The sequence below is a fragment of the Drosophila gunungcola genome, assembly GCF_025200985.1.
Source record: "Drosophila gunungcola strain Sukarami chromosome 3L unlocalized genomic scaffold, Dgunungcola_SK_2 000002F, whole genome shotgun sequence".
Lineage (NCBI taxonomy): Eukaryota > Metazoa > Arthropoda > Insecta > Diptera > Drosophilidae > Drosophila > Drosophila gunungcola.
The window spans coordinates 5609509-5630444 of NW_026453178.1; the positions used below are offsets into that span (position 1 = coordinate 5609509).

The 20936-nt window shown below is 42.0% G+C and overlaps 1 protein-coding gene across 5 annotated transcripts; it reads left to right on the top strand.

Moving 5' to 3' along the window:
• The first annotated feature begins 149 nt into the window (after positions 1-149).
• LOC128257545 (2-oxoglutarate dehydrogenase complex component E1) lies at positions 150-12917 on the top strand. Of its 5 annotated transcripts, none has more exons than XM_052988596.1 (12): positions 150-216; positions 3982-4099; positions 4164-4301; positions 4764-4943; positions 5646-5775; positions 7508-7586; positions 7653-8064; positions 8124-8992; positions 9054-9948; positions 10010-10164; positions 11245-11544; positions 12572-12917. In XM_052988596.1, exons 2-12 carry the CDS (start codon positions 4004-4006, stop codon positions 12669-12671), a joined length of 3354 nt encoding a protein of 1117 aa, XP_052844556.1. In that variant the 5' UTR covers positions 150-216; positions 3982-4003; the 3' UTR covers positions 12672-12917. The 5 variants fall into 5 exon arrangements, with proteins under 5 accessions (XP_052844556.1, XP_052844555.1, XP_052844558.1 ...); XM_052988595.1 differs by lacking the exon at positions 150-216 and adding an exon at positions 2213-2326; XM_052988598.1 differs by lacking the exons at positions 150-216; positions 5646-5775 and adding exons at positions 2213-2326; positions 6642-6744.
• Positions 12918-20936: the final 8019 nt, after the last annotated feature.

The window sequence follows — 20936 nt, forward strand, 5'->3', positions numbered from 1 at the left end:
TTTTGGTACAAATTTAATGGTTCAACTTTCCAAATTTAAAATTTTAAGGGCACAGCTTTCAAACAGCTGGTAAAACTTTGGGGAGTACCCTAGATATATTTATGGTATGTTTATTAAATAAAATCGTATTACAAGTTTATTTGTGGTAGCCGGACGGTATATTCTTTCAACTTGAACGCGGTCACACTGCGTCCCAGCAAAAGTTTTTGTAAAAACGTAAATATTTCAAGTTTTACTTAATTTTAAGCAAAATAAGTGCGGAAAATTGTATAATGTGCTCTGTTTGATGGGCGATCAAGTGATAGTACTGGCATTGCCGGAAAACTTGTGATTCGCGTGATTTTCTCTTGCCCCACATTCGAGCCCCGCTTTTCAATCATGTGGAATTCCAGGAATAACCACCAGCGCTTCAACGATCAATATTATATGTTGTGTTGTTCCCCTTTCAATTTGCTGGGAGTTAAACGCATTAAATGAGAATGTTTTTCTTCGAGTTAAATTCAAGGACTGTTCTTATTATATAATGCGAAAAGTGCAGGTGGGCGGTTCGGCTGGGGAAAAGCGCTTGCGCCGGCTGCACGAAAGAAAAGTGAAATTTCGCAATGCAAAACAAGCGCGGCGACGTCACATGTGATTTTGTAAAATTAACTTGGCGCATTGATGACGCAATAAACCGGGTGCCGCGTGTGCTTTTTCTCCGACCGCCTAATGAATCATCAATCAAAAAAAGCAAAAAAAACGCGAGGAAAGCGCGCGGCCGCATTGTCTGGGGAAGCACAGCTAGTGAATGCTACAGGCAAAAGTGGAACACTCACCACAACCTATCATAAGACAGTTGTGAAGGCCCCAGATCGGGAATAGTAATCCCCATAGTAATTTCCCGCCCCCTCACCCTCCCGCCTTGAACAAGCCCCATTCAATTACCCCACGCTCTTGGCCCACTCTGCTTCTTTCTGGGGGCTCGTCTAGGGTTTTCAATGGAATGCAGTTGCAGACTGGTTTTTGGACCGGCTAAGCAAGGTCCCCAACCTTATCGATTGCGGTTTTCTTACCTTTCCTATACCCTTTTGTGGGATATCATAGCTAGGGCGTTAAAACTGTTAGCTTATCGATTGCGCTTTTCTTACCTTTGCTATACCCTTTTGTTTTTAAATTTTCTAAAACTAACTGATTTAAAAAGTTTTGAATGAGTTTCAAAATGCATTAAGTATTAGTTGATTAAGTATTATTTGTTAACATAAAATACAATTTTTGTTAAAAACCATATTCCATTGCCTTGCAAAAATGCAAGAACTCATATAGGATTTCAATATTCTCCAAAATTATATTACCCAATAATTCATTGCTTGACTAACTTGTTAAAGAATTGATTTACACATTCAAATGCAATTTAAACTAGTCATCACATAAAAATATGAGCTGCCAATTAAAAGGGTGTTCAAAGATTCGGTGCTTTCCCAGTTTCGCACCCGCTCTCAAGGTAAATGGTTAAATTAATGTGACTCGTGTGTGAACTTGAAACTTTATTGATTAGCGGAAAGGTAATCGATACACACGCACATATTCACTTGCACTTGGCCTGACCTGTGAGGTACACAGCAAGAAAATTAACTAAAAAAGATATATTTTTCATATAAAAAAATAATAAATTTGCTTTGATGTTTATGAAGGCATAATTTGATTGCTTATAGATTTTATTTACAAAACTCTTATTTTTTTAATAAATACATATATGTATATTTCATAATTCTTCGATATTATGTGACAAACAAGCTATGTGAATGTATATTTAATACTTGCCTCCTCGTTTTCCACCTCTTTTACTCTCTAATTTACCTTCTCTCTCTTTTTCGGCTGTGTGGGCGGCATTTTTTCAAACAGTCAGCCGGCTGACGATCGGACTTTGGGATTGTTGTAAACAAATTCGGGCTATAAATACGCAAGACATGGGCCAAAAACGGGAGGACAGGCGGTTAGATAAGCGGAGGAAGTACGGGCGATAGGTACCTGAGTGTTATCAGCGCTCGCGATCGGAGACCAAACCCCCTTTTGTCCGAAGATAAAGATACAACGCCGAGTTGTCATGTGCCCGCCGCTTTGTGTTTTTTTTATCAGACATTCTGTTTTCCTTCCAATTTCCCGCCCCGCCACCCCCCCTCCCCGCTCGTCGCTCGATTCGTGAGGAGCAAATTCGATTTCTAAATTTTTATATTTCACTCTCGAATGCGGCCGCTTTTGTATTTTCGCTTCAGTCGACGCGCAGCACTCAGCACGAACAAACGTTTGCCGCGTATCTGTCAGATACGGATACGAGTATATATATTCGGTTGGTTTTTCGTTTTTGGTTTTTGGAGCAATCGCACGCAGTATATGCGTATATATATACGGTGGTTTTATTCCACCGCAGTGCAGTGTATATTTATTGTCGGATTCCGCTCTCTATGGGAAAATATTTAAATGGATTTTTCCAGTCAAGCCCCAAATTGGATGTGCAAAGCTCGCCGAGCGAGCTATTTCACACTAATTAGCTCCATCCATCGGGCATTCTAATATTTATCTGCTCTCACGCGAGTCTCCGTCTTTTTTGCACTTATGTAATGTGTTTTCGTAACAGCGGCAGCGACGTCGACCAGAATATAATTGGGGGGAAAGCAGTATGGGGAAAAGCGCCAGCACAAAACAAGCAAACAGATAAATAACACTGAAAGAAACTGTCACGCTGCTCAATTGAATTATCTGTTGCGGGCTGTAACTGTAGCTGCATCTATAACTATTACAAAACCGAATAGCCAAAGTGCTGCACTTTCAAATACTTAACTTTGACCGCCACAAACCGGTTAGCCGCTCCAATTGTTTTCTTTTTTTTCTCATGTCTGGGGGCCAGCAGTGTTTTGTAATCATTTGATTTGGATCGTCTGGCCAGCATGTGACCTGGCCACGCCTTCCTTGCCCCCATCGGTTCCCGTTCCGAATTTCAATTTGTGTATTTAATTTTTTGCACGACTTGGCTTTGGATAGTGATTCAATTACGACATACGCACGCGCAGCCCTATCGCCCATAATTTGATTAATAATTTGACGAACTCTGGAAGTGCTGGCGTGGCATGAACAGTATTGAAGGCCGGTTTGCCGCAGCGATCTTATCAAGCAATGAAGCAAGTGCATCTAGACTCTAGGGGCTTCGGCGTTTAGTCATGGTCCGCAGGAATTTATTACTCCAATCCCGGGACACTCACACTTGACGTTGAAACGTTATCTGGGCAAACTTGTTTCGGCCAAAAACCAAGGTGAATGCTCACCGTGCTTCGGAGATGGCAAACAAAAGCCCAGGGCAAATATTCACAACTGATTAAAAGTTGGGAAACGAATAAACTGCGCAAAAAGCAGCTGCCTGCCTTCTCTTTCTCCCTATTTAAACCGCATTTCACCATTATATTTTTTTGGGGGCCAAAGTATCTCCGCCATTTCTTGGCTGATTATCAAAAAGACGAGCGGACTGAGTCCGAAACCAGCAAACGTAAGTTTGACGTCATCGCGGGAATCAGCAGGCGTACGGCATCACGTGTGCTATTTTTGCCAAGCGATCCCCCGTTCTCAGCGGTCTACTTCTAGTCTGGCTCTAGACGTGTGTAAATTCTACAGAAAAACACTCCCCAACCCATTCTATTGTGAACTGGTTTTGTGCGTCAATTTCATAACTGGCCTGCGCTTGCCTGGCAACAAATTCGAATTATTCGGTGGATCGGTGACACAGTTAAAAACCCAGAACTTGGCCATGACGTAAAAACTTCTAGGCTATCTAATCGCACTTACACAGCAGCCGCGGGTCAGGGGATCCGTGTTTAGTGGGTGGTGCTATCTTCTACGTGGCTTGTTTGTCAACAAAGGCGCCATCGATTAATCAGTAGCTAGTGATATAATAGTCCGCTGATAAGATCCCCACTAAAGATTGTCTCTCCGTTTTGTTTCGTTTCATTTTAGTTCTATTTTGTAAAGCTACAAAATGCATAGAGCACACACAGCCTTCAGTCTGGCCTTGTCGCCGATGGCGCGAAAGAACTTCGCCACATGGCTGCTCAAGAGCAGCAGCAGTCAGCAGGTGAGTGAATGATGAATCTCCAGGGGAGACCAAACCTATTAATAAACCCCCAAATCTCTTGTAGATGGCCAAGGCAACTGCAGCGGCCGCTGTCCGGACCTACAACTCCGCGGCTGCCGAACCTTTTGCCAACGGCAGCACCGCCTCCTACGTGGAGGAGATGTACAACGCCTGGCTGAGGGATCCCACTTCCGTGCACACTGTAAGTATTGCTTAATTCAGGAATTAATTTCAGCAGTAATCGAAAGAGTATTTCAGTCGACTTAAAACCAGTTCCCGGAAAAGGGATTTACTTCGGTTACTCATGTTTATTTTTGTACCGGAAATGTATTCCTCCTCATCGTAAAAGTCGTCAAATGTATTAAAAAAGTTTGTGTGTTAAGGAAATCAGTTATTGTTAAACAAATTTCCCTAAAGGTTATATAAACTGAAAAAAAATAATAATATTTCTGGGCTGAAAAATATGCAAGTCTTACCAAAAGTAAAAACTGGTTTTTAAACTTCTTCGGTTGTTTTAAAAACGTTTTCTTAATGTTCGATAGAATACCAGTAAAGTTAGTACGTATAATCGATTTTCGGTAGGACCCACGTTGAAATAGATTAGGTTTCAAATCATTCTATAAGCTTGGAGCTACATCTAATGAACATCGCTTTTCTTTTTCAGTCCTGGGATGCGTACTTCCGCAGCAACAGCTACGTCAGCCCGCCGAACTTGGCGCCGGTTCAGGCAAATACTCTGCCGCTGACCGCCTTCAACTTTGGAGGAGCCGTCTCCGGCGCTGCGCCCGACTCCAAGACCATCGACGACCATCTGGCCGTGCAGGCCATCATCAGGAGCTACCAGGTAGGTCGGCTCGTGCTGGATCGCCTCACTTGGTTCCCAGTCGAACGGTGGAGATTGCAGCCGCAGCCATCGCGAATCGTATTCCTATTCGTATTCGTTGGCGCTTTTTGTTTCGTTCTCTTAGGTTCAGTTAATGTTTATGTTTAGATTATGATTATTAGAGTTGCGATTGCCCCCGTTTTGTGTGTTCATATTTGTGCATTTCCCGAGACCAGTTCATTCCGATTCCAGTACTCATGGTAGACTAGAAAATACGTCTTTGACTTTCCCACACCATCCACAATTTCCATAGAGTTAGACACTCACTCCTTCATGAGTAGTTTGGTTTTCTGTTTTTGATCACATCCATTCCGGCTCACCTAGTAGAAATTGTTTGGGGGGGATTGGTCATATTCGTTTGCACCATTTCTCATAAGTTATTTAAGATTTTGATAAATTCAACATATCAGCAGTTTACTGGAGATTTTCTAATTTTATTGCCAGAGAAGGAGTTTCAATTTTTATTTGCACACAAAATAGAGTTATGGTAAATTAAAGCCCGTTGATTTGTAGCTGATTTCCACTGTTTGAGTTACTAAAGCCATATGATAACTTCCTGGCGTATGCATATAACTTGATATACCTAAGTCCTATGATCTACCCTGTACACCTCTTTACATATAATCAACCAATCTATCTACGATATGTACGTACCATATATAGTCACGTGGTCATTTGGCATCTGATCTGGATCCGATGGGAATTTTGACTCGCGAAAAAACCGTCTGCAAGGATGGGCTAGCACGTCGTGCTAACGAAGATGTGCTCAGGCAGCATTCTGGGTTTTTGTTTGGTAAATTCTTTTTACAGAACTCTCTCATCTAACCCCTAGCCGCACCACTCAACCCAAACCCTGTTGCACCATCCCGCTACCACCCACTCGCCCACCTAGAAACTAAGTTAAAAACACCCAAACATACGCAATTGGTTGTGAAAATAACTCGTGCTTAAAGTGCCATTTAACAGCCGAAGAATGTTAAATGAAATTCGGAGTTGATGAGGAGGGGACACAGAGCCCCTGGTATAGGATTAAGTTAGCGTGTTCCGTTCAGCTCTAGGTCTATAAGATTTCCTCCAGTAAGTAACATTTGGTGTTTGGCTTTCTCGAAGTTCCTATCTTTCCGTTAAGGTTTATAGTTAAGCATCCACTTTATTCTCTATCTCTATCTCTCGGCACCCCACCATATATCTCTGTTTTGTGCATTGCGTTACACCGATCCTCGATTAACCCACGGATTCGAAAACATTGCCATCCACCGATCATTGTCTACTGATCCTGTCGAAGCTTTTAGTGTTTGCTTTATTTTGTGTTTGTGCGCTGAGGACTTGTATCTGTTTTTGTTTAAGCCATATATATTCTATAATTTTAATTGATTATTTTCTTTTCCTTTATTTTTATATAACTGCTTCCTAACCTAAATGTAACCAAAATCGAAAAACACAAACTGCAATCGAAACTCAAACCAAAACCGCCAATCGTCTCGAACAATGTTTAATTCCAACAAAAAATTCCAAATTCTCTCTCTTTGTATTATGTGTGTGTTGTGAAAACCTAAACAAAATCGAAACCAAACCAAACCGAATCCAAAAACATTGTTAATACTACCACCAACACAACCACCACAACTACCAACCAACATCCCAATACTCACACGTTAGATTCGAGGACATAATATTGCTCACCTCGATCCACTCGAAATTAATTCACCAGAATTGCCTGGCAACTCCTCGACGAAAACCATTTACGCTAATTTCAGTTTTGGTAAGTAAATTCGGCGTTGGTCGTTATACCTGGCGATTTGCCCAGGACATACCCAGTTTGAGTTCCTTAATCCTTGATTTGTAAACACCTTAAAACCGAATCATGATATTGTGTTAGTGACGTTCTCTGTCTTTCACCCGCACACACGATCCTTGGCATCAAAATCGAATATCAAACCCAACCAACCACACAAATGTGTCCAATGATATATAGAACCAAGTAAATATACGCTATATATTGCCAACAAATTTGTGTTACATTGTTTGCACATTTCTGCCTCACTAGTTTAATTGTTGTTATTTGGATGTCGTGCCAATAAGTAAAAATATTTTATTCTCATATAATCTCACCATTTCGATTGTGTCAAAAATAGATTGCATGATTGTTTTGTTTTTCACAAGCGAAACGCAGGGAAATCGATTGATAAGCCCCATTTAGACCGATTGCAAATGAAATGATCAACGGGTCCATTAGAAAAAATATTTCAGTTATCACCGATAGTATGTAATGCATGTGCAATAAAATGTCCAAATGCAGAACCAGTTAAGAACCGCGATCAGCATGCGAGCATCCGAACCCATTTGAAACTGTGTTCTTTGTACGAACATCCCCGAATAGAAGCAACCAAAATCATTACACTCCGAATTTCAAACCAACATTGCCGCCTACAGTTTACTAACCGCAACACTTTGACCCAACCACTCAGAATCCCTTACTAAAGTCTTAACCCATTGTTTCAAACCAATCGCATAAAAAAAAACAGGCGAGCAGGACATGGAGCGGCAGTTCAAGTTGCCCAGCACCACCTTCATTGGAGGCGATGAGGCCTCTCTGCCCCTCAAGTAAGTAACTCAAGATTTGTTTTATCAAAAACACCTTATTTATTGGCCATGTTTCACCACCTTTAGGGAAATCCTGAACCGCCTGGAGAATGTCTACTGCAACAAGATTGGCGTGGAGTTCATGTTCATCAACTCCCTGGAGCAGTGCAACTGGATCCGCAAGCGTTTCGAGACACCCGGGGTCCTGAACTTCTCGCCCGAGGAGAAGCGTCTGATCTTGGCCCGTTTGACCCGTGCCACCGGCTTCGAGGCCTTCCTGGCCAAGAAGTACTCCTCCGAGAAGCGTTTTGGCCTGGAGGGTTGCGAGATCATGATCCCGGCCCTCAAGGAGATCATCGATGTGTCCACCGAGCTGGGCGTGGAGTCGGTCATCATGGGCATGCCCCATCGTGGACGCCTCAACACGCTGGCCAATGTGTGCCGCAAGCCCTTGAACCAGATCTTCACCCAGTTTGCTGGTCTGGAGGCTGCTGACGATGTGAGTTTTATTTGTTGTAAATTCCCCAAATAGATGTCTAATTTGTGTTTGTGTTCCAGGGTTCTGGTGATGTCAAGTACCATTTGGGTACCTACATCGAGCGTCTGAACCGCGTGACAAACAAGAACATCCGCCTGGCTGTGGTGGCCAACCCGTCTCATCTGGAGGCCGTCGATCCCGTGGTGCAGGGCAAGACCCGTGCCGAGCAGTTCTACCGCGGCGACCAGGAGGGCAAGAAGGTCATGTCCATTCTGATCCACGGAGATGCCGCCTTCTGCGGCCAGGGCGTTGTCTACGAGACGATGCATCTGTCGGACCTGCCCGACTACACCACCCACGGCACCATCCATGTGGTGGCCAACAACCAGATCGGCTTCACCACCGATCCCCGCTTCTCGAGGTCCTCCCCCTACTGCACGGACGTGGCTCGCGTGGTCAACGCCCCCATTTTCCACGTCAACGCCGACGATCCGGAGGCAGTGATGCATGTGTGCAAGGTGGCTGCCGAGTGGCGTGCCACGTTCCACAAGGATTGTGTCATTGATTTGGTCGGTTATCGTCGCAACGGACACAACGAGATCGATGAGCCGATGTTCACGCAGCCCTTGATGTACCAGAAGATCCGCAAGCACAAGAACTGCCTTGATCTGTACGCCGACAAGCTGATCGCCGAGGGCACCGTCACCGGCGAGGAGGTCAAGTCGGTGGCCGCCAAGTACGAGAACATCTGCGAGGAGGCCTTCGCGCTGGCCAAGACCGAGACGCACGTCAAGTACAAGGACTGGCTGGACTCGCCCTGGTCCGGCTTCTTCGAGGGCAAGGACCCCCTGAAGGTGGCGCCCACTGGAGTCAAGGAGGAGACCCTCATCCACATCGGCAACCGCTTCTCGTCGCCGCCCCCGAATGCCGCTGAATTCGTGATCCACAAGTAAGTCTAAGCAAGCACTGGCAATTGTATAAATACTAATTGGTTGTTTACCCTTTGCCAGGGGTCTGATGCGCGTGTTGGCCGCCCGCAAGGCGATGGTGGACGAAAAGGTGGCCGACTGGGCTCTGGGCGAGGCCATGGCCTTCGGCTCGCTGCTGAAGGAGGGCATTCACGTGCGCCTCTCTGGCCAGGATGTGGAGCGCGGTACCTTCTCGCACCGGCACCACGTGCTGCACCACCAGCTGGTGGACAAGGCCACCTACAACTCGCTGCAGCACATGTACCCGGATCAGGCGCCCTACTCCGTCTCGAACAGCTCGCTGTCGGAGTACGCGGTGCTGGGCTTCGAGCACGGCTACTCGATGACCAATCCCAATGCCCTGGTGCTGTGGGAGGCCCAGTTCGGTGACTTCAGCAACACGGCCCAGTCGATCATCGATCAGTTCATCTCCAGCGGCCAGTCCAAGTGGGTACGCCAGTCGGGCCTGGTGATGCTGCTGCCCCACGGCATGGAGGGCATGGGCCCCGAGCACTCCTCGTGCCGCGTGGAGCGCTTCCTGCAGATGAGCAGCGACGATCCCGACTACTTTCCCCCGGAGTCCGATGAGTTCGGCGTGCGGCAGCTGCACGACATCAACTGGATCGTGGCCAACTGCTCGACGCCCGCCAACTACTACCACATCCTGCGCCGCCAGATCGCCCTGCCCTTCCGCAAGCCCCTGATCCTGTGCACGCCCAAGTCGCTGCTGCGCCACCCGGAGGCCAAGAGTCCCTTCAGCGAGATGAGCGAGGGCAGCGAGTTCCAGCGTATCATCCCCGACAACGGACCCGCCGGCGACAATGCCAGCAACGTGAAGAAGGTCGTCTTCTGCTCGGGCCGCGTCTACTACGATCTGACCAAGACGCGCGCGGAAAAGAAGCTGGAGAGCGACATCGCCATTGTGCGCGTGGAGCAGGTGAGTCTATATTGCTTTATTTCTCTATTGAACATCTACTAACTTATATTTGGTTTCCCAGATCTCTCCCTTCCCCTTCGATCTGGTCAAGGAGCAGGCCAATCTGTACAAGAACGCCGAACTGGTGTGGGCCCAGGAGGAGCACAAGAACCAGGGCAGCTGGACCTACGTGCAGCCGCGTTTCCTCACCGCCCTGAACCACAGCCGCGATATCAGGTAGGTGCCAGAGCAGGGCTACGGTTAAGCGGTCAGCAAATACCCATCCGCCTGAATCAGGAGCACTCCAACCACGTCCCGATTCTTCTCTCAGGCTCCAGATCTTCTTCAGTCGCAGTTTTCCTATGTCTCTTAACTGGAGTGCACTATACTCATCGTGCACTGTATCTGTTTTTACTTTGATACTCTGAATATTTTACTCCTTTGCTATTATTTACTACTTTTGCATTAACCTGTCATTTGATTTGAATTTCTTCTCATAACTCATTGCTTTCTTTAAGCTCCTATAGCCGTATAATAGCCACTTGATTAATATATTTCTGGTTATTTTATGAATATACCATTCTAGGCCCGAACTTCTATACTATAATTAGTTAATTTCACAAACTTTTGTAATATTTTATTTCATTTCATTCACTATCTCAATTGATAAGGAAATGACATACGGCTATGGCTAATTTTAATTTATTTCTAGCTTCCTCTCACCCCTCACATGCCTTCTAGCTGCGGTTATTATCACGCCCCACCACCTCTATATATCTTTCCTATTAGATAGTCTTAGACCCTTGAAGTGATAAAGCACCTTCAACACAAACACACAGACAGTCAGTCATTGAACGGATATCCGCTTCTGACTTACATTTTGTTTGGATGTGCATGTCCAGCACCGCAAAAGAAAACAAAATCACTGTCTCACCACGAATATAAAAATGAATCACTGAAATTTGTATCGCCGAAATTCTCCAAGCGAGTCCATCAGCAAATTGGCTTCATCCATTCGATACCTCATTCTACTCATTATTACTTAGCATGGCTTCTTATTTATGATTTCGTTTAATCTCTGAGTTATCTTTCTTTACTAATCGATACTTGTGAAAGACGAGCAAACCAGTTGTGTTATTTTGAAAATCCCAAAATCCCATCCACCCGTTGTGTAAATATATGGCAAAACTTGAAAGAACAAAAATTTGAAAAATTCGAAACTACCCAAGAAAACGAAAAAAAAAAAAGCAACCAAAAACAAATCCTTTCTCTCTTTCTCTCTCTCTCTCTCTCTCTGTGTATGTGTTATTGTTACAGCCAAAGCGATGGGCAAACCTCCTCCACCAATACTACCACTACTACTGATCATACTAATCAAGTATCCGCCACCGGTTCCGATCCTAACTCCGATCCAAAGTCGCAACCCTGGCTGAGTCGCATGTTCGCCGCCTCGAACTCGAACGGCGGCGATCCTAAGGATCCGGCGGTGACCCTAGGCGGTGACTTTAATGCCGCCAAGCACTTTGATTTAAAGAACGTACGACACGATTTCAATAGGCCCGCGGGCATCGCTGCCGCTCCGGGCGCACGTATAGCGAAATCCGGACGGAAAATTAGGTGAGAGGGCAGGGCCAGAGGCTCAGCTCTGCTACGATGCGCGCGATCAATGAACTCTATATCTACAATTAATATATCTAATCAACCTATCTACTACTACTACTACTACTACCCACTACTATCTGCAATATAACTATCCTACCAACCGGAAATTAACTCTCAGTTCCGTTAACTCCTCATTTGTCCCCTTTGTTTCCTTTTTATCCGTTTCCTTGATTGCAATTCTGATTCTGATTTCTGTTGTTTGGCATGATGTTTGTTCCATGGTCTAGCGCCTCATGGTCCCCCGATAAGAAAACAATACACTAAACCCTACTACTCTTAACTCCAGCTATCAGCTATCTAACCCTCTAACCTTAGAGCACTTTTACTTACTTTTCGTTCCAAAGTTTTTGTTTGCACCTCGCGCGATTCGAAAGTTTTGCATTTGTTTTTGATAAGATTCCCCTTTTTTTGGCTGTTCGCAAGTCCCTGTCTTACAAAAGAGATAACCACAGTTAACCCCGACATCCGTACTGCTCCATTGTAACCCTTATCGTCCTGTCGCCTGTTTTTGAATCTGTATGTTTGTCCAAAGTGTTGATTATATACCACGCAAACTTACTACAAAACAGTTTTTAGCGCTTATAGGCAGACATCTCATACTTATATCATCCTAAAATAGGCAATTTGCTGTTCAACGAAGCTTGAGAATTTATGAAAACAATCCAAATGATTCGATATCGGAGAGTCCACTTCTTATGGGTCCATTTCAATGTTTGGGTTCGGTGTGGTTTCCCTTTGCACTCCACTCTCGACTTAAGATCTCCTTCCATTTTAATCCATATATATTTAATACCCTGCGCCTGCTTAATCCTCATTTCATTGAACATTTGCCATAACTGTGCTAAAACCAAACCAAAGCAACTAGACTAAAGTTTAGTGCACGTGTCTAACCGAAGAAATCGAATACCGAATGTTGTGTGAACTCACCGCCCGCTATCTCAAGTACGCCCAGCTAATCCTAAATTGTTTGCACTTTCCACAGCTACGTCGGTCGCGCCTGCGGAGCTTCCACCGCCACCGGATCCAAGGCCCAGCACATCCGTGAGCTGAATGCGCTGCTCAACGACGCGATTTCGACCTAAGGAGGTGTAGACTCGATGGTGATGAGGAGGATTGGAGACGATGAATATTAATTACGATTATATTTTGTATTGAAACGTATGCAGACTCTTTGATACGATTTTTTGCTGACGAAATTGTTAAGAGCATTGTGTGAAAGTAATGAAATGTTAAATATTAGTTTAGTGAAATTACAAGAGCAAACGGCAACCAAGTAACAAATAACACGAAATGTTTAGTGTTTAGTAAACAATCAAACCAAGAAACAACCTAAAAAAATACAACCACTCACAACAAGTCTTTAATGCAAACTTTAGAGTCAAGATCTAGTAAATAGCAAACTGTGCGCATATATATATTTGGAGTGCTGAGAGCCCGCATAGAAGGATCACTAACTTTCAGAATGAATAAAACCCTTTCTAATATTATTTCCTATTCATATGTTTAATATTTATTTTATTGTATTATATATAATTAAACTATCTCAAGCCAAGCAAATGGGCTCTGCATGCCACTATTTTGACACCTTTGATCGGTCGCTGGCCAAGAAATCATTTAGTGTTTTTGATTGCCTAAGTTACACATTTTTGTTTAAATAAATGAACAAGTATAATACTTAACAATGACAAACCAACAGAGCTGTGCTTTTGTTCATTGCCGATTGAGGAGGCACTATCAGGGATATAGATCGCGTTTTGTATACCCCCAAGAAATCGAACTGGAGTGCTTTGATTACGATTCTTAACAACTTGTGTTTGGAACTAAGCAAAGCGTTTTTAACTTATTTTGGAGACCCTTTATGGAGCGCATCTAAATGCAGATTAAACGCTTTAATTGTTTTTGATCCACGGACGGAGTCCGATCAGGACCCTCTCAAAATATTTACAAAACAAAAAATATTTATATATTTGAAACTAATATTGCACTTTGTCTCGCACCAATATAAAATATTGAACTGTAGAGTGATAAAACTAAGGAAAAGGCAGGCAGTTATGCAACTTTTCCAAGTAAAACAAAAAGAAACGTAACTATTTTATAAACAAAAAGAGAGAACATTACGAGAGAGTATGTGTGTGCGACATTGTCGAAAATTTAACTTTTACTCTTAATTTTAATGTTACTAACAAAAAATAAATCACAACTTTGCACCAAGTAAGTAAGTAGCATGTTTAAATCAAATATTACGCAAGGCAAAGAGTTTTCAAGAGCCCTGATAAGAAAAGAGTTTGAAATGAATGTAAAATGTGGAGATAAACACGATTGGAAAGCAAATATACAATTTACTATATAAAGCATGGTACACAACGTCTTTTATTAAACACGAAAAGGGGGGAAAACCTTTTAGAGCTTCTGCGCCAAAGAATCGATTGCTTGCGACTCAGTAACCAGTTTTTGCTTTCAATTTTACTCTCTTTATTTTTACCAACAACTAGATTTTCTACAGGAAGTTTGAAGACTGGCCATTAGGCATTTTCCATTTTCACTGCTCCATCATTCTATGCGCACTTTCACATGCTATCTGCAAGATGGAGCCAATTCTTCCTGTCCCGCCAACTTGGACATCGCCAATTGACCAAGCAAAGTGCTCACTTTTGGTCAATTTCTTTCCCCTCCCTGCTGAAGCAATTTAATCGAACATCTTCGGCAGAGTTTTTGCCTCACATTTGCCTTACTTTCTAATGTTGACAGTATATTTTCATGTCCCCCCGGAGGAACTCCTCGAGCGATCGCCGCCGAGACCGTCTTTCTTTTGGGGCTGCTCTTGTGCGGTTTCCAGGTAATTGCGTGAAGTGTATCAGAAGCAAACAACGTGTCTGGAATTCTTTATTATTATCTGTTGACTCAAGTATTTTGCGTTTTTATTGCTGTCTCTGCCAAAAGAAATATAACCACAAGAAAGGAGAAACTAAACAGAAACTTCGGGTGCCGAAGGGTTGAGCACTCTTTTGTTAAAAGTTGTGATAAATGTTTAACTGATTTATTTTATTATCTTATTTTTTTGATTAAAATCCTATTGATAATAATATAATAGCATAATAAATAAAACCTTAAAAATTGGTAAGCAAATCATTTTTAGCTGATAATGTCAATTTATTGGAAATTTTTTGACGGATTCAGCAAGGTATGACCATCCGACATTTGACCAATATATCAAAGAGTTTTTTTTTAGGAAACCGAAATTTGATCTGCCTTCACATTTTTAATAGGGGGTACCTTCATTTTTTTTTTTTCAAAAATTAAACCAAAAAAAATGTTCTGCTATGAACGCTAATTTCGCAACGACTAATATAAATTATTTATGACTATTTTTGCGATAATATAAACATTCCAGCTGCGAATGCCTATCGATTGAAAGTTTTCTGACGAGTTGGTAAAAATTGCTAATTTCGAGTATTATTAATTGACTTTACTGGCCCAGTTATGAACTCAAATTTGCGTAAGATGTGTTATCTAGACTTTACGGCTTTCTTAAATTTCAAAAGACATTGTTGGTACTTATTGAACATATTGGTCTAAATGATAATGTTATGCCTAGGATATTTCGCTGTTTACTAAGCTTATTATTTGGGGACATAAAGATAAAACAACACAAAAACTTAGCCCTGATTTAAAAAGGTGTTGTCACAGTATCCTAAATGGTAAATAACCCGGAATAAGCGAAAAAAAACTAGTTTGCAAACAACCGGGAATAGACGAAACGCCCTCAGAAAGGGTAGAAAAGCACGAAATATAAACAAAATCTGGAATTGGGGACAGTCGTTTACCGCTAAGTGCAGACCAGCGCCTGAAAGCTCTGCCCGGGTCACCCTGTTTTCGCTCCGATTCTTGGCTGAATGTGGGGCCTTCGGTCGCCTGACCCGACCCAAAGCTTCCGAACTTGGTGCTCTCCAATGGCCCATTGTTACGGCACTCGCACTCTCTCGCCGTCGGCGATCCATCCCCGCTCCACTCCGCTCTTACCCCTATCCCCCGGCCTTTTCCGATCCGGCGGTATCAGTCTCCGTCTCCGGTCTCCGTTTCAGTCGCAGTCGAGCTATCAAACTCTTACGAGCTCCATTAACGCGCGGTTCGGTGCGGTTCGGTTCGGTTCGGTATTGTTATTCCACATTGTTATCGAAGCCAAGAAAGAGGCTGAGTAATGTGTGATTGATCGCTGGCAGTGCTGCAACTTGCAATTGAGTGGAGAAATAATTAGAAAAGTAAAAGTGGAAAAGCAGAAAAGTGAAAAATGTGGCCAGTGGTCGGTGAGTCCCAGCGGCTTCTGCCCGGGAAAGTGCACAACGGATTCGTATTCGTATTCGGATTCGCCACTCGCAAAGCATAAATAAAATGATAATACGCCAAGGCTGATTTGTGTATGAAAGCGTGAAAGATAATGCCCAGTGTCGGTCTATTCCTTACATAACATTTGAATTGGTCTATATTAGCATACAAATGAAAAGAGTGAAACACCGAAAATAATTGATTTAAAGCTCCATTAATTGAGCACTTTGGATGCAAATATTGATTTGGATATAACACAACGGGCGCAGTAAACGGCCTCAAAATGTAAGTATTCTCGAACAAAAGGATGATAAGGCAATTACTATATGTAGTTGCACTTAAAGAATTTCTGCCACTGATAAGTGAGGCGACTTATCGGCAGTTTTCTTGGAAGAACAATAATTTCTTGTTGTTGAATGTGTAAATCACACGATTCTTTTAAGAGCTGGTTGCCCTGTTATTATTACACTTCTCGAACTGCTTGATTTCTGTTTTTTCTTCGCCCCTCTTTGCCAATTTACGGCTTTGGTTGCCGTGCAGTTAGAAAGCTGCCAAAAGCAAATAAAGGTCGGGCTTTACTCTCTTTGAAAGTTGTTTATCCGACGGATCGGGAGGAGGGGCAGAAAAGTGAAAGACTATTGATTAGCATCGTGATGAATCTGGGTTCTTTGAGTATCCATAACTCAATTTTTTACTTATCGCATAATTTCTCAATATAAAAAAAAAAAAAATGAATATAATGATTTCCAATACTTACAAAAAAGTAAATTTTTCATTCCAATAATTTATTAAATTGAATGATATAAGCAAGCAAGTTTTGCTTTGTTTGAAAAAAACTTATTTTTAATTTGTATAATATTTTCACGTTATTTAACTTTTCAGTTTATGTTCACAGATAAAAACACATGTGTATTAATTTATTTTTCGATTTATGGCCCGCGTTCTAATATTTCCGTTGAGGTTTTTTATCTTTTTTTGCGTATAATTAACAAGCTATGAAATTATTGGATATTCACATTTAGAGACAAATTTTGTATATGGGTGAGTTTTCTAGAAGAATCATTGTATGGTTATCAATGATTACTCTTCATCACTCATTTTTTAGCAATTTCGGTTATATGAATTTTTATTTTAAATTAAGGTTAACGAATCGAATCGATCATAATTTATTTTTCAATGTGTTCGTGCCATTTGCTCACTCCCAACTTACGCATGTTTGTTTAGCCCAGAGCCGAGCCTTTGCTTACCTACGGATTTCATTGTTGCACTACCAGTTTCCATTTCATTGCGACTCCGAGTCGTAGTCACCGTTACAATTACCACGATTTCTTCCGGCCTCATTGCAAGGCAAACACCAGTTCACACACATGATTGTGACGAGTGTAATTCTGCAATGTCTGGTGAGTTGATTTGAGTGGACTACAGTAGAGTGGAGTGGCCTGGTCATGGCTTCCGTTTCGGTTTTGTCGTCAAAGATGAAATCACCATAATAACTCTGTTAGTTATGCAGTCGGCAAATTATACCCAAAGATTATAGCGCAACAGGGGGGGGCTAACCACTTTCCATTTTCATTTACATGATCTCAAAGGGTAACCATCTTGAGATCAGCTTCTTTGCATAATAATTGTCAGATGTCTAAGTACTGGCCGTATAATTTAGAGCCCACGCCCACGACGGCCGCACACGAAATTGAGCTGCGTGGGCGTACTTGTGAATTTGTATCTCGCAGATACAAATAGATACTCGGATACTCGTAATTGTAATTCGTAGGTGCAGCAAACAGGCGCTGACAACCCTGGTCGGAATTAGCCAAAGTCTGGGGGACTTTTCCCTGGCATTCCTCTGCTTCAGTCCATGACTCATGGCCCAAAAGCGAAACTGATGCTGGACAAAAACCTGTAGACAGAGCTGCACAAAATTCCTCTTACTCAAGTGGTCAGTGGATACACTGAAAAAAATGTATAACTAATTAAGTCTTTCTCTTTATAGCACAACTGTAAATAAATATATATTTATTGAAGAAAAATCTTATAAACATTCGTAGATGTTTTAAGTTAATAAAAAATGTGTTTTATTTTAAGTCAATCCAACTGATGTTTTTTTTTCAAATCTTATAAAAAAGTTATAAATATTTAATTTTTCTTAAACAAACCCAAATTGTCAATCTTTTTTCTTTGGGCCAGTTGCTCGGCGAATGCATTCGACGTGCCAGCCATTGAACTTTGTACGTAAGCTTAGACATCAGCATTTCTCGGTGCAAAAAATGCATAAAAATAAATAATGAAGTTTAACAAAACAACAATAGGAGAAACAAACGCGTCATCGCTGGCATACTTGGTGACATTTTCAATGTGAAAACTGCACCGTAAATTATGTTGACTTAATCGATCGATCGATCGCCGATCGAAGTAGCGAATGCCAATGAAGCTGTCAGCTTCAGCAGCAGGTTCTTCTCGGGGCCTGCCAGTATTTGTTGGCTCATGAAATCCCCCTAATTGGTATGCATTCGGCATTTGGCCATAATCGCAGGTCGTGAGACAATCATTTCACATTCAACCTCTTTTTCGTGGCATGTCAAGCATTCTATGTAGTCCATTGCTAAATAAACTGTGTCACCCAAATGTGTGGGCGATTATTTGAAGGTGCTGAAGTACAGTTTAGATGATACAAAGATTCAGCGTAAACTTTGGCCTAGAGAGTTCGTTGATCGAACCAAATCATTGATGAGACATCGCCTGTCCATGAATAAGTGCTCAAAACTGGTTAGCAGATGGAAAGAAAGAAGTCCCGAAGCATTTCCAATAATGAGCTGGAACCGCAAAAAAAAGCTTTCAAAATTTACATTTTTTATAAAACTTTAAGGGAATTTTTGTGATGCCCACTGAGAAAAAATGTAGACTATAATATTTGTATAGTTAATACATACTACTAATAACGGGGACTTAGTATAAAAGTTTTTTTTATTTGAATGTTGTTTTTCTTGATTTTAAATGTATAGTTTTAAAAAAGGTCCATAACTATAGTGCCGATAAACGACATATCCAAGAATTATGTAAGCGACCTGATTGGTATAAACAGAAATTGAACCCAAAAGATCGGCATACTTCCTTTTAAGCTGATTCATTCAGCCACAAATTCGCCTACTTTCCCCTTGCAGTTGGTTCTGTATTTTTTTCTCGATATGGGGACTTTTGGTTTTCAATGATTAAACACGATTCCAAGCAAGCGGCCACGATCAGCGACCACCGTTCGTACGTGGTTCCGATTTAATTCTGAACAAATCACGTTTCGGGGGCTGAGATGGGGACTCGAAAACCCGAAGCCCCCTGCCAAGGCCAACTAAGCCGGCTTTAATCTTGAAAGTCGTATTTTTCACTAGAGTTTTCCATTAGATTTACCATCCGTTTCGCTTCGCAGGGCGGTTGACAACAATAAAAAAGTGGCATGCAACAGGCGACACTTGATGACAGTTGGAAAGTGCTTTAAATTTATTTTCTACGCCCAGATTTCATCTCAGCTCTGCTCTGCTCTGCTCTCTCTCACTCAGTAGTTGTACAATAAATTAAATAGACCAAACAAAAAGAAGTTGGGGATTTTTCTTACGCTATAGTTTCGTCAGCTGAAATGGTAACGATAATTAAAGTTTTGCATTACCGCAGCTGTCGGTGATTAATGGGCATTGTTTCGCATACGCCCCGTTGCCCCACCACCGAAACCCAGCCCAAAACCGCCTCTTAAAAACCAGAAATTAAAATGAAAACGAAATCAGCCGAAGGAAAATCAGCCACTTAATGCAAATTACAGAGACAGATACAAAGATGCAAAGATACAGATGCGAAGATACCACGGGCAACAAGTGTCTGCTGTGGAAATGAAGTTGCCACATGTGGCAACCGAACAACCGGGTGCTCCAGCCTCATAAACAGCCCCAGATGATGATCAGGCCCATCATAATGACGATGATCCATCCACTCAAGTACAAAGCGGTTGCGCTGACAAGCCCATGTATGGGCGTTGAGGTTTTTTTTGTTTCGTTTCGTTTTTTAATGTATCTCTCCGCTTGCTGTTTTTCGCATTGCATTGAATGGAAATGAAATGAAAAGGAAAATGAAAACCAGGTTTGCAGGTCGCTCAGATTTTTAAGTTTTTCGTGTGCGCCGAAACTTTGCGAAATGCAAAAATTCCTTTTAACTCTGTGCCACTTCCACGGTGGGTTTCTTAACCCCCTCAATTTACCCATGGGTTACTAAATAGTCGCTTTAAGATTTTTTTTTAGTTTTCTGCTAGACGGAAGACATTTTGTAGTGTACCTGAAGACTTAAATATGGATTTCTATAATAGAGGCATGAATAATAATTTTTTTAAACGTCGAAAGAAAAAACGTATGAATTGAGCCATTTTTTTTAAATACTGCTTTAAATTATATATAATTTAAAAACTTATAATTTATCTTCTCGATGTGAGTAATTTTCGCGATTCCATAAAATGTCAAAAAGTGAGTAATAGTATAAACACTAATTTAATAGGAATTTTTTATACAATTTAAAATCTCGTACACAAAGAAATGATTTTGCAACTGAATAAAAGATAATTTTATTTTAAAAGTTTTGCTTTATTTAAAATATAACTTTTAATTAGCCAACAAAGGGTTAAAATGTTACTGCCTTTTAACATCGACAAATGGTCACCTCAAAGCAGGCCATCCCACTCACTCGCCCGTAACAGCCGTTAAATATTTGATTTGTTTTGGAACAGCCGCGCACTGCTTTTGTTTTGTATTTTGTTTATTTGCTTTTGTTTACTTTTTTGCGTTTACTTGCCTGTGTTTCTGTTTTTGTGCCGTCTCTTTTTGACTGCGCTGAACTTGGACAAGAACTGGTATTGAATTTCCCAACTTAAACCAGTTTCGTTAACAGCGGCTTAACAGATTCGTGCCGATTGATGGGCATTGATTGAAATATATTTCGGGGAGTGCAATCTTTGTAGAATCATTGGTTCTTCGGGTGGCTAGAAAACCAGTTTC

What these genes read in the sequence shown, in the direction of transcription:
- LOC128257545 (XM_052988596.1), top strand. Translation starts at nt 4,004, where the DNA reads ATGCATAGAGCACACACAGCCTTCAGTCTGGCCTTGTCGCCGATGGCG. An exon ending in GAGGCCTCTCTGCCCCTCAA is followed by an intron (nt 7,587 to 7,652) that starts GTAAGTAACTCA and finishes CACCACCTTTAG; the next exon opens with GGAAATCCTGAACCGCCTGG. An exon ending in AAATCCGGACGGAAAATTAG is followed by an intron (nt 11,545 to 12,571) that starts GTGAGAGGGCAG and finishes CACTTTCCACAG; the next exon opens with CTACGTCGGTCGCGCCTGCG.